General features: G+C 44.7%; 1 protein-coding gene across 2 annotated transcripts in view; it reads right to left on the reverse strand.

Annotated features, from left to right (window-relative positions):
* The window catches only part of PLCD1 (phospholipase C delta 1), a 56,397-nt gene that overhangs the window by 28,740 nt on the left and 14,110 nt on the right, over positions 1–13,547 (reverse strand). For both annotated transcript variants that reach the window (XM_027809848.2, XM_005442303.4), the window contains exons 2-3: positions 13,319–13,483; positions 2,221–2,449 (exon numbers count right to left, since the gene is read on the reverse strand). In XM_027809848.2, coding sequence (XP_027665649.1) covers positions 2,221–2,449; positions 13,319–13,483 — 394 coding nt within the window. The remainder of the gene's footprint in view (positions 1–2,220; positions 2,450–13,318; positions 13,484–13,547) is intronic.

The raw sequence follows: 13,547 nt of genomic DNA on the forward strand, positions 1-13,547 counted from the left end.
TATGTACAAGAACACCAGAAGTACTCACCAAGCATGTGGGAGTTTTATCTTTGTAGGCATACAGGACTGGAAAGGACACCTAAGACACTAAATCGAGTCCCTTGCTACCACAGGCAACTCCATCATATTATAAACTGAACAAACCCCATCTGAAACTAGCAAAATTTTTGCTTTCAATACTTGTTTTCAAAGTCTTGCACATTCCTTACTTGCTTTGCAAGGTTTTGGAGGCTGGAAAAGATACATTGCAAGGCAATTCTCTGGCCATGGGGACAGGCAGGGGACCCAAAACTTCTCATCTACTGACTTTTCTTCCGTGCTTACAGATGTGGAGAACACTTCTGAGGTTTAAAGAAGATCTGAGTAAGCCCACGCTGCCAAGCAAACCCAGCGAAGACAGACTAAATTTAAAATCCCAGGCTTTAATTAAACATCATCAAATTTCAAATGAGAAATCATGCTGTTCTGTAATTCCAGGTTACGTTAAATGGTCTGAGACAATCCCAGATTGGAAGCCAGCACTGCACAGTAATTACTCTTCCAGAAATACGGCTTGCCTACCCACCCTATTTAGCTTCGATTCTGCTTTCCAAAGACAGAGAGGCACTTTTCCACACTGGAAATTTACAGCCTTCTTCCCTTGTAAATGTCATTGTTATTTTTCCCCCCTTAGCAATTTTATCTCTTCTTACGGGGAAGTTTTTCAGCAATATATTCAATTTGACACACTCCAGGGACAACTTTCTGTAGTACAGATTTTCCCCACACACTGTGGGGTGGGGGAAGCCTTCATATTGAAAAGTAAGACTGCCAGGCTGCAACATTTCCAATAACACCAAAGTTTCAAGATTTCAACTTGTCTAGGGACTGCTCCCTTCCACCATGGACACACAACTGGTAACACTCCTGAGGAATGACCTTACAGCCCAGAGCTTGAAAAACCATCTAAGACACTCATAGTGCAGGAGATAAACACAGCATCCCATGCACATCAGAACCAATGGAGCCTGATTCCTTTAAATGAGCAGCACTATTGTTGTGCAAGAGCTTATTAGACTTCAGAGAATTCACAGAAGAGTAAAGCCTGATGAAAGATCATCATTTATGGGCCACCTCCATCATCAGTACCTTATTACCCAGCAGGGAATCCACATGGAGTGAAGCCTTCACTGAGGGCGAGACTCCCTGGTGCCTGCTCAGGCTCAGACTCCAGCTTTGTGATTTCCCTTAGCTAAGGATTTTGTATCTCCCCTCCTCTCCACAGACACTTTGATGTTGAACAAGGCATGAAGCTTACACCACCTTCCCTCACTGACAGCGCTATCCAGTTTCCTCTCTGATAGCTGGATGGCTATCTTTCTGGAGCTTAAAGGAACTTAATATTTTATGACTGCTGAGGCTCTGTCAAATCAAGGTGAAATCAGCCAACAGGTTCATATGTCATGGTCAGGGCATCAGACACACAGGAACTGCAGAAAATCCATCAAAACTGCACCCACAGATATTGACTCTTTTTATATGAATGTGAGACCTGTGATCACAAAGCAACTTACGGAGTGAAATGCAGCCCTGGGGAAAATTCCTTGTGAATTCAGAGAGCCAGGATTTCACCCAGTAACTCGCTCACTCCCCATTTCACAACTAATCCACTCTTTTCCTGCTCTGCTACTTTTCCTTTTTGATGTCTGCATTGTCACTACAGCAATTGCAGATTCTTTCAGTGCAAAACTTCCTCCCATGCTGAGGCAAATAAGAAGTAATTTTCACTAAAGTCAGTGGAGCTACCCCAGAATAAATTTGGCAGTCAGAAGAGGAGAATCAGTTCCCTCGCCTTGTATTACTGAGAAACACGATAAACAGTACAGGCTTTTTATGCCTTGCCAAGAAGTGTCTGTCCTGGAGTTTACTGCAATGCAAGTGAAACCAACCCCTGATGAACACAAAAAATAATGATTGTTTTATCTGGAGCCCCCTGAAAGAGGTGATTCTTTGCTTAAGGAGCTATGTTAAGCCTGAATCCATTTTTTCTGGTACCACTGTAAACCAGGGGGGGAAAAGCATTGGAAAACAAGGAGCTTACTTGGGTGCAAAAACAGTGTGAGAGAAAACTTGGTGCCCAGGGCCAATAGGAAAAAAGGGGGTTAGTCTAGTATCTCCACCCACAGAGAAAGACAAGTGCATCTTTGTCTGTGATTAATCACTTTATAAAGCAAAGGATACTGTTGGAGTTTCTGTTTCTGGTTCATGGAGTTGCTGTGGGCTATAATTTTCCCGAGGCCAGAGATCCAGTGGTTGGCATCATCCTCTGAACTTGCAATGAGGTCCAGGTTTTTCCGCTGGTCTTTGAAAATGATGGAAAAGCAGCGATACTCTGGGACATCCTTGGCATATTTTTCCATACCTTCTGTTTTATGACCTGACCTCACATCCCGAATATCTTCAATGGAGACTGTGGAAAGAAAGCAGAGCCTGCTGTCAGCAGGGGTTCAGTCAGCCTTATCTCTACTCAGTGAGGGATATTAAGAAATTATTCTCTCCTTCTCCTGCAGCCTCTGAGGGATTCCCTCCCCTTTTCCCCCTTCCACAAACTTTGGTACTAAATAAAGTTCAAATCAAGAGGAGCAGAAAGAGCAGGAAAATAATAATAATTTTTTAAAAAACAACCACAATTCTTTCCCCATGTGCTTTATGTACCAAAGAAGCAGAATATGCACTAGATGCCATGCAGAGATTATCATGTTTATGAGATAAAATCATTGCCAAGAATTTGGTTCCGTCCTTGCAACATCCCTGACTTGATCTCTGCCTCCCTGCAAACATCATCTCACAGGAAAATGAGAGATGACTGCAGTAAGAGGAGAGCAGAGACTAAAATAATAATTCTTTAGTTTGCAATAAACATGAGAACGTATAATTTAAAATCCCATATACTCTTCTCAGTCACATTAGTGCAAATCAGGGAGGCAAAGACCAAAACTTCAGAGCAGTTTGGTGTCACCCATACTCTGTCCTCACCCCTGTCAAGAGTAGACTTGATCCCCTTTGCTGTGAGAAAGCAAAACACTGCTTTCAAGACCATCCTTCCCCATTTCCATCTCTGCCCCTCAGCTAGTGGAAATGAGCCCTGAAGTCACACCAAGTTTGCAAAATGCACACACAAAGCAATCCAGAAGGAGCAGTGCATTCAAGAGACTATATTATTAAACAAATACAAGTAACAGGGACATCCATACATTGCCCCTGAAAGCATGCAGGTACCCTCAAACTGTGGTGAAATCAAGCAAGCTCCTAGCAGCCTGCACAGCTTCTTTTTGTCTTTCATGGGCCACTTAATACATCTACAAAGGACTGAAAGGGCAGAAACCACTTAATCACATTTGACTGCTGAGAAACTTAACACCAAAGTAGGGATGGCACCTTCACACAATAAATGGCATCAATGTTTGCAAACAGTGTTGGAGTCCATAACTAAGAAAGTCTCATTGCATTTTTCTTGGGTGGGAGACAGGCCAGTTAACATTTTGCAAATATCTACCGATACCATCTCAGGGCACACACACAGACAAGGCAATACACTTGAGATATCCAGCCATCTTCTACAACAAGCTTGCCAAAAACTAAATATAACCACAGGACTTTGAAAAAAGAAAAAAATTAGCTTAACCTCTCCTCTACCTCAAACTGTAAATTACAGGTAAAAATTATTTCCTGTAGTGCAGATGTGTGAGATTGATTTTGTTTGTGCTTATCTTGAAGGAGCTTTGTTGAAAATCAGTATGTAAAATCAGAGTGTAAAATAAGAGAAATTTGCCTTTAAGCATCCATTTTATCAGCTTCTTCATTTAAATTGGTGTAATTTCACCATTAAAGTGCCTGGTTCGTTCAAAGTTAACACTGCAGAAAAACACCAGTCAGTATCCACCCTCCACTTTTTAGCTTGGATGCCCTGGGATCATTCAAAATTCATAAGATGCTCATTAGAGTTTGAAAACTTTCCTTTTTTTTCCAGGGCAGTCATGATACTGCTGGGGGGGGGGGGGGGGGGGGGGGAGAAGCCACTCAAAACCACACAAAACTTCAGTCTTCAAAAATCAGTAACTTTCCAAAACCAACACCAGCCATTTGCTTTAAATTCTTACCACATGTTGGGGTGGTCAAACATCTTCCACAGTACTTCGTTGGTTTGGTTCCTATACAAGAACATATCATGAGGACCTTCCTGGAGCTGGCAAAGTTGCTCCCTGACGATTATGAGCAATTATCTTTGTGTGGTCTTTTATTATCACTTCATAAAGGCCAACAGTTGATCAGTCAGAGAGGAGAGGAGGAAAAGGTTGGGTTGGGCTGCTGTGGAATTACATTATCTGGCCAATTAACTGTAGAGTGAAGGTTTATGGTTTTGAGTACTAAAACCATTCTTGAAAGAAAAGGGCTACAATTCTGTGGCAGCTGGGCTGCTAATGGAGAGCCTTGCTGGTGATTCTGTCCGTTAACTAGGGCATTGGGCAAATGATAGTGATTGTGCCTTAGGCAGAACTACACCCTTAATGTAAAGGATGCTCTCATATTTGGACAGATCCAGCTCAGTCCAAAAGTCTGAATTTTAGTTAGGCTCCTTTTATAGCCAATGGGAAAAAAAGAAGCTTTTGGAACACAAATGTTCTGTCCTGTTTAGACAAAAACTTTATGGTAAGATAAATCAGACCTTTAATGCATGGCTGCAGCGGACCCTTAACCAGAAAGGAAGTCCAGCCTGAGCATCTCAGATGCAGACATGGTAAGTAGGTGATTCTCCTCCACTCCCGGTCTTTTCTGGTTATGGCATCGCAAGTGGAAGGATCATCCTGTCATTCCTCATCACTTGCCAACTGCTCACCACTGCTTGGCTCATACCAGTTATTGTCCCTTCAGAATGGCTAGCTAGTCTGCTTGTGCAATCAATCCCTAAACTTTGGGTTGGCAAGGACCTAGTGTTTCCAAGACTAGAAAAACTGATGTTAAATATTGGAAATTTAGAAGGGATTCTTTGGAAACCATTACCTGGCAAAGTGAATCCACTGGAAAAGAGAGTTGTGTGGGAGGAAAAAAAGATTGAAAACCTGGGTCTGGAAGGGCTGCCTTGATCTCTTTAGGGTATGCTGAGAAGAGGATGATAGAGGGCACAGAGCTCCTCGATGCAGAAGAGGTACAAGGAAGGCTGAATAACAGCACTGGTGTCTACTATAGTCACGCAAGAGACAAGGAGAGAAACTATCAACACAGGAACTGTTAAAAAAGCAGGGTAAGGGAGGACACTTTTTAAAGCTTTCCATAGCTTGGTCATGTGTACTGCTTTCATCTGTCAATAAAAAAGCTGAAGCCAAAGGAGTTGGCCCAAGCCATCTGCAAATGTTACCTCTTTTCTGGAAAATCTTAACCCAGCATGAGTACATTATCAGCTGCTCCCAGGCAGTGAGTGTACTGTATTAGCAGTCCCAAACTAACTGTGTGCTTAGCTATCTGCAAGGAGAAATCAGAAATAACTGGGGGACAGAGACATTTCACAGCAGAGGAACACTTATAGCAAATACCCATCAATCACGTATCACTGCAACCTTCCTGTTCCTTCCCCAACACGCCACAGTGAGGAGGTAACCACAAGCACAAGAAAATCTGGAAAGTTTGCATCTACTTCTCCTGAGTGTTTACGTCTGCTGAAGAGGTGGTTTGTGTAAAGCCCAAAACGTGAAGCACAAGACAAGGAAGCTTGTGTCCATCCTGGCCTCCAGACATTGAGTCAAACAGGTTACATCCCGGTCAGCCCTCCCAGCTGCTGCAGATGCTGCTCAGCCAGTGCCACAGCCAAAGGCTCCCCACTGACATGAACATACAGCAGCATTCCAGTGAAATATTCCTGTCTGAACTAGTCTCGGGGATATGTTGAGAACTTTGCTTTTTAATTCTCCTTTCAGTTTTCATCACTGGATACTGCCCTTGTGCTCCTCCCTTGGTAATTCTCAGTGCCATGCCCTTCTCCCATTTCACCCGTGGCATTAGCAGGCAGGTATGAGTCAGGCCCGCAGGAGGCCAGTTGTGACAACCGTGATGCTTTCAAGCAACCAACATGCATCTTTTGGGTGTCTCTTTTGATTTGGATTTCTCTCTTCATGGCTTTCAAGGAACTTGCTGTTACACTTGCAAACTCATCTGCTCATGCAGAAGGAAGACAAACACCTCTCAAAGGAAAACAAAAGCTGTGATTCACACTGGTGTGTCTGTAATCGGACTTGGGAGAGTCTGCAAGTACCCAAGTCCAAAACAGTGACCCACAAAACCTTGCTGAGCAGGTGCAGAGCCTCACCTGTGCCTCTGCCTGACCCAAAAGCTACCCCATGCCCCAGAAGTTAGTTTCTTCGTTCAAGTGGCCCATGCACAAAAGGGTCCCTCCCCACCTCCCTCCAGCAGGACCTGGGCTGGCCTGACCGTCCTCCATGAGGTGCCCTCAAACACACCCCAGTGCAAGGGTTTCAGCCCTACATGCATGTGGGGAGAGGATGGTGTGAGAATCATTCATGCAGGAAGCATTAGGGAGAGGGACATAAAGTCAATCTCACCATCACCTTACAAGCTGTAGCCCCAGAGCTTTCAGGCTTCAGAAGTGCATCCAAGTCACATGTACGCACTATGAGCCACTGAGCAGCCAAAAATACAAGGGCTGAAGAGCCAGAAGGACAAGCCTGGTAAGGTGTCTAATAATCAGTGCACTTATCTGAGACATGAGCCCTTGCCACTGGCCTCTCCACCTCTTCTCCCATCACTGCTCCACAGGTAAAATGTCCAGACTGTGCTGGGAGCACCGACAGTAAAACATTTTGGTAATCCTAAGGAATACAGGGAAAGGAGCAATGGAGGCAGAGAGCAATCACCCTTTGCCTTCCTCCTGTTTGATAGGCAGCCCTCTGAGAGGAGATATTTTGTCAAGTCTTACGGAAAAGAGAGACAACAAGGAACTGAACCCACATATCCCGGAAACCACTGAGCATATGAAGGACAAGGACTGAAAGGTGCTTCCTCCCTCCTTGTGTCTTTGCTGATAAAGAGGGAGAGAAGGGTCAATCTATCGACACTTGGAGGCACTGCCAGCACAGCTGTCCTTGAGCTACTCCTCAGGAAAGAAGGGCAGTTTTTTCACTCTGGGGAAATGCTCCTCAGATCCTCTTCCTTCCTTATCCTACCTCCCTGTCATTAAGTAGTGATCTCTGCAATGTGGCATTCAGTCACACTGAATTACTCCATCCCGCTCTAATTGTCTCAGTAAGTCACTTCTGTTTACTGTCAGGAAATGCAGATGAGAAATGTACTCTGCTGTTAATAGCTTGCACCGCATTTGCACACAATACTGCATGTCTGCAGAGAGATCAGACCTTCAGCAGCTGCAGCTCAGCCAGGCTGGCTTAGCATCTTGTCAAGAACAGACGAAAGCTGCTCCCTGACCCCAGGACTGCCCTGCCAGCCAAGATGACTGCAGCAAGACTTACACGGATTGCACAACACGCAGAGCACGTGGGGCAAACTGGCACTACTGGCTGCTTCTCTTTTTGGTTTCACCCCAGAAAAAGCTGTTTAGTTGATTTCAGTTTCACTATAGGTGGCTGAAGCTAACGGCCAAACGCAGTTGGGACCAGGACCTTTATAATCAGCGGGAGCTGGAGCACTGTCAACTTGCTGGACTGGGAATGCCAAAGGTTATCCATCACCCTCATCCCTGAGGGATGCTTTAACATAATGATTCAGGGGTGGGTTTAGCATGAGCCCCACTGTGCTGTGCTTTCTTAGCCCTGACCACACTGCACTTTCATCTCCCTCTGCGTGAATTACTGCAGGTCCAAGCTGCTGATTCCTCATCCATTCTCTTCTCCTCTCCCCCTCCACTGATTTGCTCAGCACATTGTTTTAACTTGAGAGCTGCTGCACAGCAGTCAGTCCTCAGTGCTGGTGTGTGTCAGCAGCTGACAACCAGTGATGCAGTGCACATGTAATTTCACAGGTTGTTTGGAAATACCTTTTAATATAAAGTCTTTACCCAATCTTTCTGTCTACCCAACACAGCCCAGGGTGTTGATGTAAATAGAGTGATGTCTATTTACATTCCTTCCACACATCACAACCAGGGCCCTGCAAACTATTTCTGAAACTAGTCCCTACTTCCGCCATTACAGTGCCATTAAATTTGGATCTAAGGCTCTCAACACTTCTGTCTTTGCATTTAACATATGCTATGGAGAATAAGGTCAATATTTGTCAGCACGCTGCCTGTGATGAAAACTGTCACAGCAACGCATGCGGTGGCCTGATTCAAAATTAAATCGAAAAAACAGGCAGCTCTGCATTTGAAATGACTTGTTTTATGGGTTGGTGATTTTGATAAAAACTAATGAGACCCACAGACAGGCAGTTTTATTTTCACAGCTGACTGGTGCCTTGCATAACACATTCACATCAGCAAATATTTTTCCAGGGACAAATATATGTCTGACCATGAAGCAATGATTCCTAAAGAAACTGCCTAACCAGCTCCAGAAGGAAACTGTCAGTGCAGCCAGCTGCCTGCCGCGCATATACAGGTTGCTGAGAGTTTCTGTTGACTTTAGGCACTTATCAGGAGCAATTTAAAGTTTTCACTTCTTGACTTGAGCAAGCCCCGAGTAGTATCATGTTTTTTCTGCTCTTCTGCAAGCAAGTTCAGGGCATTAACTCAATGGAGACCACTGTTCATTCTTCCATAAAAATGGTATGGTATGTTCATCGCATGGCATTTTAAGAGCATTCCTAAATTTCACAAGAACTCAAAAATGAAAGAAAACATTTTCTGCTCAACGCTGGTAGTGGGCTATAAACACAAAGCCTTTGTACTACATTTAAATCATGCAAAAATATCCTATAATTGGCTCAGAAGTCAGGGGAACTGGAAGAAATTCTATGCATTTTTATTAGTGAGGATAATTAATCATCACTTCAAAATATCAGTTTCATTACTTTAAATAATAATACAATCATCACTTGCAACATTCAGTTGTGCAACTGAACTCAGTTTAGCTCACCTCTGTAAACTTCCCAAATTGATTCTTTTAACCAAAATACAGGGAAAAAACCACCAAAATACAGGGAAAAAAACCTAACAACAGTGGTTTTTATGTAAAGCTTTTGGCCAGAAATGGAAATATTTCAGCCAAAACTCCTAAATGTCTTTCTTGACTACACTGCTAGTGACTCAACAATGCACCCACAGTGAGTCATCCTTGGTGCAGTGTCTGAAGCTTGCTCACCGCTGTCATGGAATACGTCATCTCCCTGAGTCTCCAGCACAGAAAGAGTGCAGGAGGTAGCAAAGCACCAGCTTTCCCAGGGCTCCACTGTAGCACCCCTAAATCTGAAACAACTCATTCAGTCTTTTCCTTCTGGCTTTGAGTATCCTGCTTCTCCACCAAACGCTCAAAAGGACGTTTCGCTGGTAAGTTTTCAACCATCCCTACAAATCCCCAAGCTCATGGAGTTTTACAGGGATTGAGTCTGGCTTAAGTGAGCTCATGCTAGGGATTTCAGGTGGTTTAAGAAAAGACTTTCAAAAATCAATTTCACTGAAAGCAGCACATGCCTTTTTGATCTTTTTTTCACATAGGTGAGACCTGATATTTTACCACAGCTAAACAAGAGACTGTTGCTGACAGGCTGCTGCTCTTTCAACACAAGACCCTCTGCTCTTCCCCCTTTGGCTCTCCTCTCTCCCACCATATTGATGCTCAGGAGTGAACTAGTTTTGATTGAACTATTTACCAGCTCTCTTGCACAAACCTTTTCTTTGCCCTCAAACTGTTAATCCTGCCACTAGAACCCTATTTTCTTAGCCCAGGGAGAATGCTGTCCCATGTGTAAAAGCCTCATGAGCCAAACAAGGATCCACCCTGACCATGGCTCTACACAACATTTAAGATAACAGAGAGCAGCAGTGCGTTTATAGGCCTGGTATGCAGCTCAGATACAGGATGTAGAAGGCTATGGTGAAAAACGGATTTTTAAAGGTGCCTTTGTACAGCTCTTTGTGCCCAGCACTCCTATGCTTCTGCTGGAGCTAACCAGACATACACACAGGGCGTAACACATTTGTTGGAAAACTGATCACTTAAGATGCTTCAAGGGCTTTTGGAAAAAAAAACCTCCACCCTTGGGCCTAAATGGAACACACTGAAAAATAATGGATTATGGACAATAAGGCACAAATGGATTATGTTCTACCTTCGTAGAACCATATTGGCTATCCCTCAAAAAGCCCTGTGGGTAATAGCTATCAACACAGTATCCAATCTAAATTTCCAGTTGTTTAATATAAAAACAGAGGAAGGTATTGGCTGTACCCTGTGTATCTGATCCAGATAACATCTGTGTCTGTGACAACTCTGATGTGTTGGGGTTTTTTAACTTCAAGCATCTGAGATTTGTCTGTCTAACCTTGGCAGTCCCCAGTTTTATCTACTAGACACCACCACACAATGGTTTACAAATAGCTTTTCTGCATGATTATACGAACAGTAACAGAAATAACAGGAAACTGTCCAAAGAAAAATAAAACTTTTACTCTACCCAGACTTCTCTGAGGTGCCTCCATCTGCTTGCTGTCAGCAATCCTGCAGATAAGATTAGACCTGCTGCTAAAACCTCCCAGTTTCCATTCTGCTCATTCTTTTTCCTTCCTAAAAAAGGCAGCTTATCTGCAGTTTCAGAAAGGCTTTGTACTGGAGGGCAAAAATTACTGTCTGTTAACAAGAAAGGGTGACCCTCTGGAGAGACTCATGTTGAAGTCCCTGATTTTGAGTATCAAATCATGACCTTGCACTCTTCCTCTCATTTGATCACCTCCATACACTGGACCAAATGAGAAGGTAGGTGTAGTGACAGAGCCCTCCGTAGGACACAACACTAACCAGGGGTAATCTTCTCTATACCTAAATCCAAAACAGCCTGGTGACGTTAAAAGCTCAAGAAAGAAACTCAACCCCAGTGATCACTCTGAAAACTTGAGAACGGAAGGTCTCAGAGGAAAAAGGCATGGGAAAATAGATGTCCTTGGGGTTACGCCTTGGGACTGGGCAGGCACCAGTCCACTCAGTACTCATCTCTCTTGTTGACTTCCAGGTTCAGATGCATCCAGAGCACCTGTTGAAAGCAGCCCTGAGGTGCCCCTCTGAAAGCTTAAGCCACAACTGCGGCACAGCTTCAGACCCTCCCAGAAGCATGTGGGACACAGCCTGCCCCAGCACACTTGGTAGGTCAACCCAGCACCAGGCATGCCTCCGCAGCTAGCCCAGCGTACGGGTGCGAAGCCAGTCCAGCCAGAGCCCTGCCAGAGCCTGTTTTTTCAAAGCAGCAAGGACAAGCTCTGTCTTAGCTGCCTGGTCCCCTTTCCTGCTATCCTGATGACAAAACAGGAATCTTTCTCTGGGGAAAGGTGCGCATGCATGGAGGTGGTACAGTGCACGCAAACGTGGGTGTGAGTCAGTAGGCAGTATCGCTCCACCGTCACTTAGCACTGAGGACACTCCCAGGGCACAGCAAGCTCTCCTTCCTGCAGCGGCACTGACTCCGTCTCCAGGAGTGTGGCAACATCGGTTGTGCCCAGTTAGCAAAGTGTATCTTGAGTGCTGTAAATCCACACCCACATAGACACACTCCCAGCCTGCGCCCAACAGCCAGCGCAAAGGATCTGATCTCGCTGCAGGGCTTTTATTACAGCTCAGTATATGAAAGAGTTACAGTTGTGCCAGGTCTCAATGCCACTGCCCCAGCGACGGGGGCAATAGGTTTGATCAGTGCTTCTCCAAGCAGACAACAAGGTCCCTGGAGCCACAGCCCAAGGATCCTTTACCCTTTACTTCAGAGGACCAGGCGGTGTCAGGATTGTTGCTGGAGGTGTTCTCAGCCCCCATAATTTAGAAACTGCTGGCTCAGAGCAGAGGAAAGAAAGCTCTGAAAGTCATTCCTCTCAACTGCATCCTTATTTGCTTTATAGCAAGACATTATCTGGGAAAGGATATGGGACAGACCTCAAACATTCACTAAGGCCTCTGCATTTGATGTTGTTATCATGGGTTATTGCATTGGTACCTAAACAGCCTAGCTGAGCCCAGGACACTGCCACGCTGGGCATGCAAGCACACAGTAAGGGACCACCTCCAACCTAAAGCCTTTTATAGCTAGATAGAGGAGAGGAAAGGAAATGTGTGGGGAAGGATGCACCAAGAGATGGTGCCCAAGGTCATGTGAGACGAGTGTGGCCATCAGGGTTATAAACCAAACATGTTTTGCCCTGCTACCTTACTCCTCCTACTAAAAGTCTTATCACTGCTTGTGGGAAGCGTGTAATTTGGAAGACCCACCCTTCATTTAGTTAATATGATTGTTACCAAAAAAATTGTGTAAATAACACAGACAGTGTGTTCTACATTTCAGCATGCCACAAAATATATTGCACATTATTAATTTACCTCCTGGATTTATAAGACTGTGATGATTAGTGACAGAGAAATATGCCAGAAGAATACCAAATGAAAAGAAAAAACAGATATAAACAGATATAAAGAGATACACACTCTACTTGATCCCATTCTGACTGCACAGTTGGGCTCCTGGTCCCAGTTATGGCCCCAAGCTGGGTGATGCTGGCACAGAATGGTTTTCCCTGTTTCCATATAATGGTAACTGTTGTATCTGGACTTGTTACAATGGGGCACATTCTGGGTTTCCAAGATAAGAATAAGAACAAGCCTTTCTTCCCAGAGATATCTCCTGCCAGCCCTTTGATCTCCACATCTCTGTGGCTCCCTTGTGAGGCTTAAATACTAGCCTTCCCAGGGGCTGCAGGCAGAAAAGAAGTTGTAGACTTCTGGCAGAGCCCAGACCAGCAGCCCAAGCGCACCATACCACACTGAAGATGCTCAAACCATGGCTCACACTGAGCATTAGGGCCCGGACACTTGAGTAACCTGAACTCTTGCTTTGGGGAGGAAACGAGCCAGGCAGGGACGCTGACACCAGCGTGGTCTGCCCCACAACGATTTTAAGCAGTAGCTCATGAGCTTGGGAAATGTAGCCATTCCTGACATGGCAGATTCCTCCCAGCTGTCTCCAGAGCTGACACCACTGCTCAGCTTGTATGTTACAGGAGGTATGAAGGATCTGGTCTCATTGCTCCAAGCCCTACCTCCACATCACAAGTGTAATGGTCCTGCTTCACCCTAAGCACCTCTGCCCACAGTGCCCCACGCCTATGATGAAGCAAACTTACAGATCTGTGACTCTGGAGACCTCAGCATCTTCTTTGATTCCTGCCATATGGTTTTGCAGTCCTCCTGGAGCTTATAAAACCGCTCCTTCCTCCAAGAGCCTGACTTCACTTTCAGCAGCTGGCTGCCTTTCAGGAGGAACTTCAGATCCTTGTCATCTTTCAGGCCTGCAGAGAAACAGTAGTGATAATATTATAAGTCAACTCAAGAAATTATGCTTATAGGGTTTTC

Source organism: Falco cherrug, chromosome 4 (assembly GCF_023634085.1).
Source record: "Falco cherrug isolate bFalChe1 chromosome 4, bFalChe1.pri, whole genome shotgun sequence".
NCBI classification, from domain to species: domain Eukaryota; kingdom Metazoa; phylum Chordata; class Aves; order Falconiformes; family Falconidae; genus Falco; species Falco cherrug.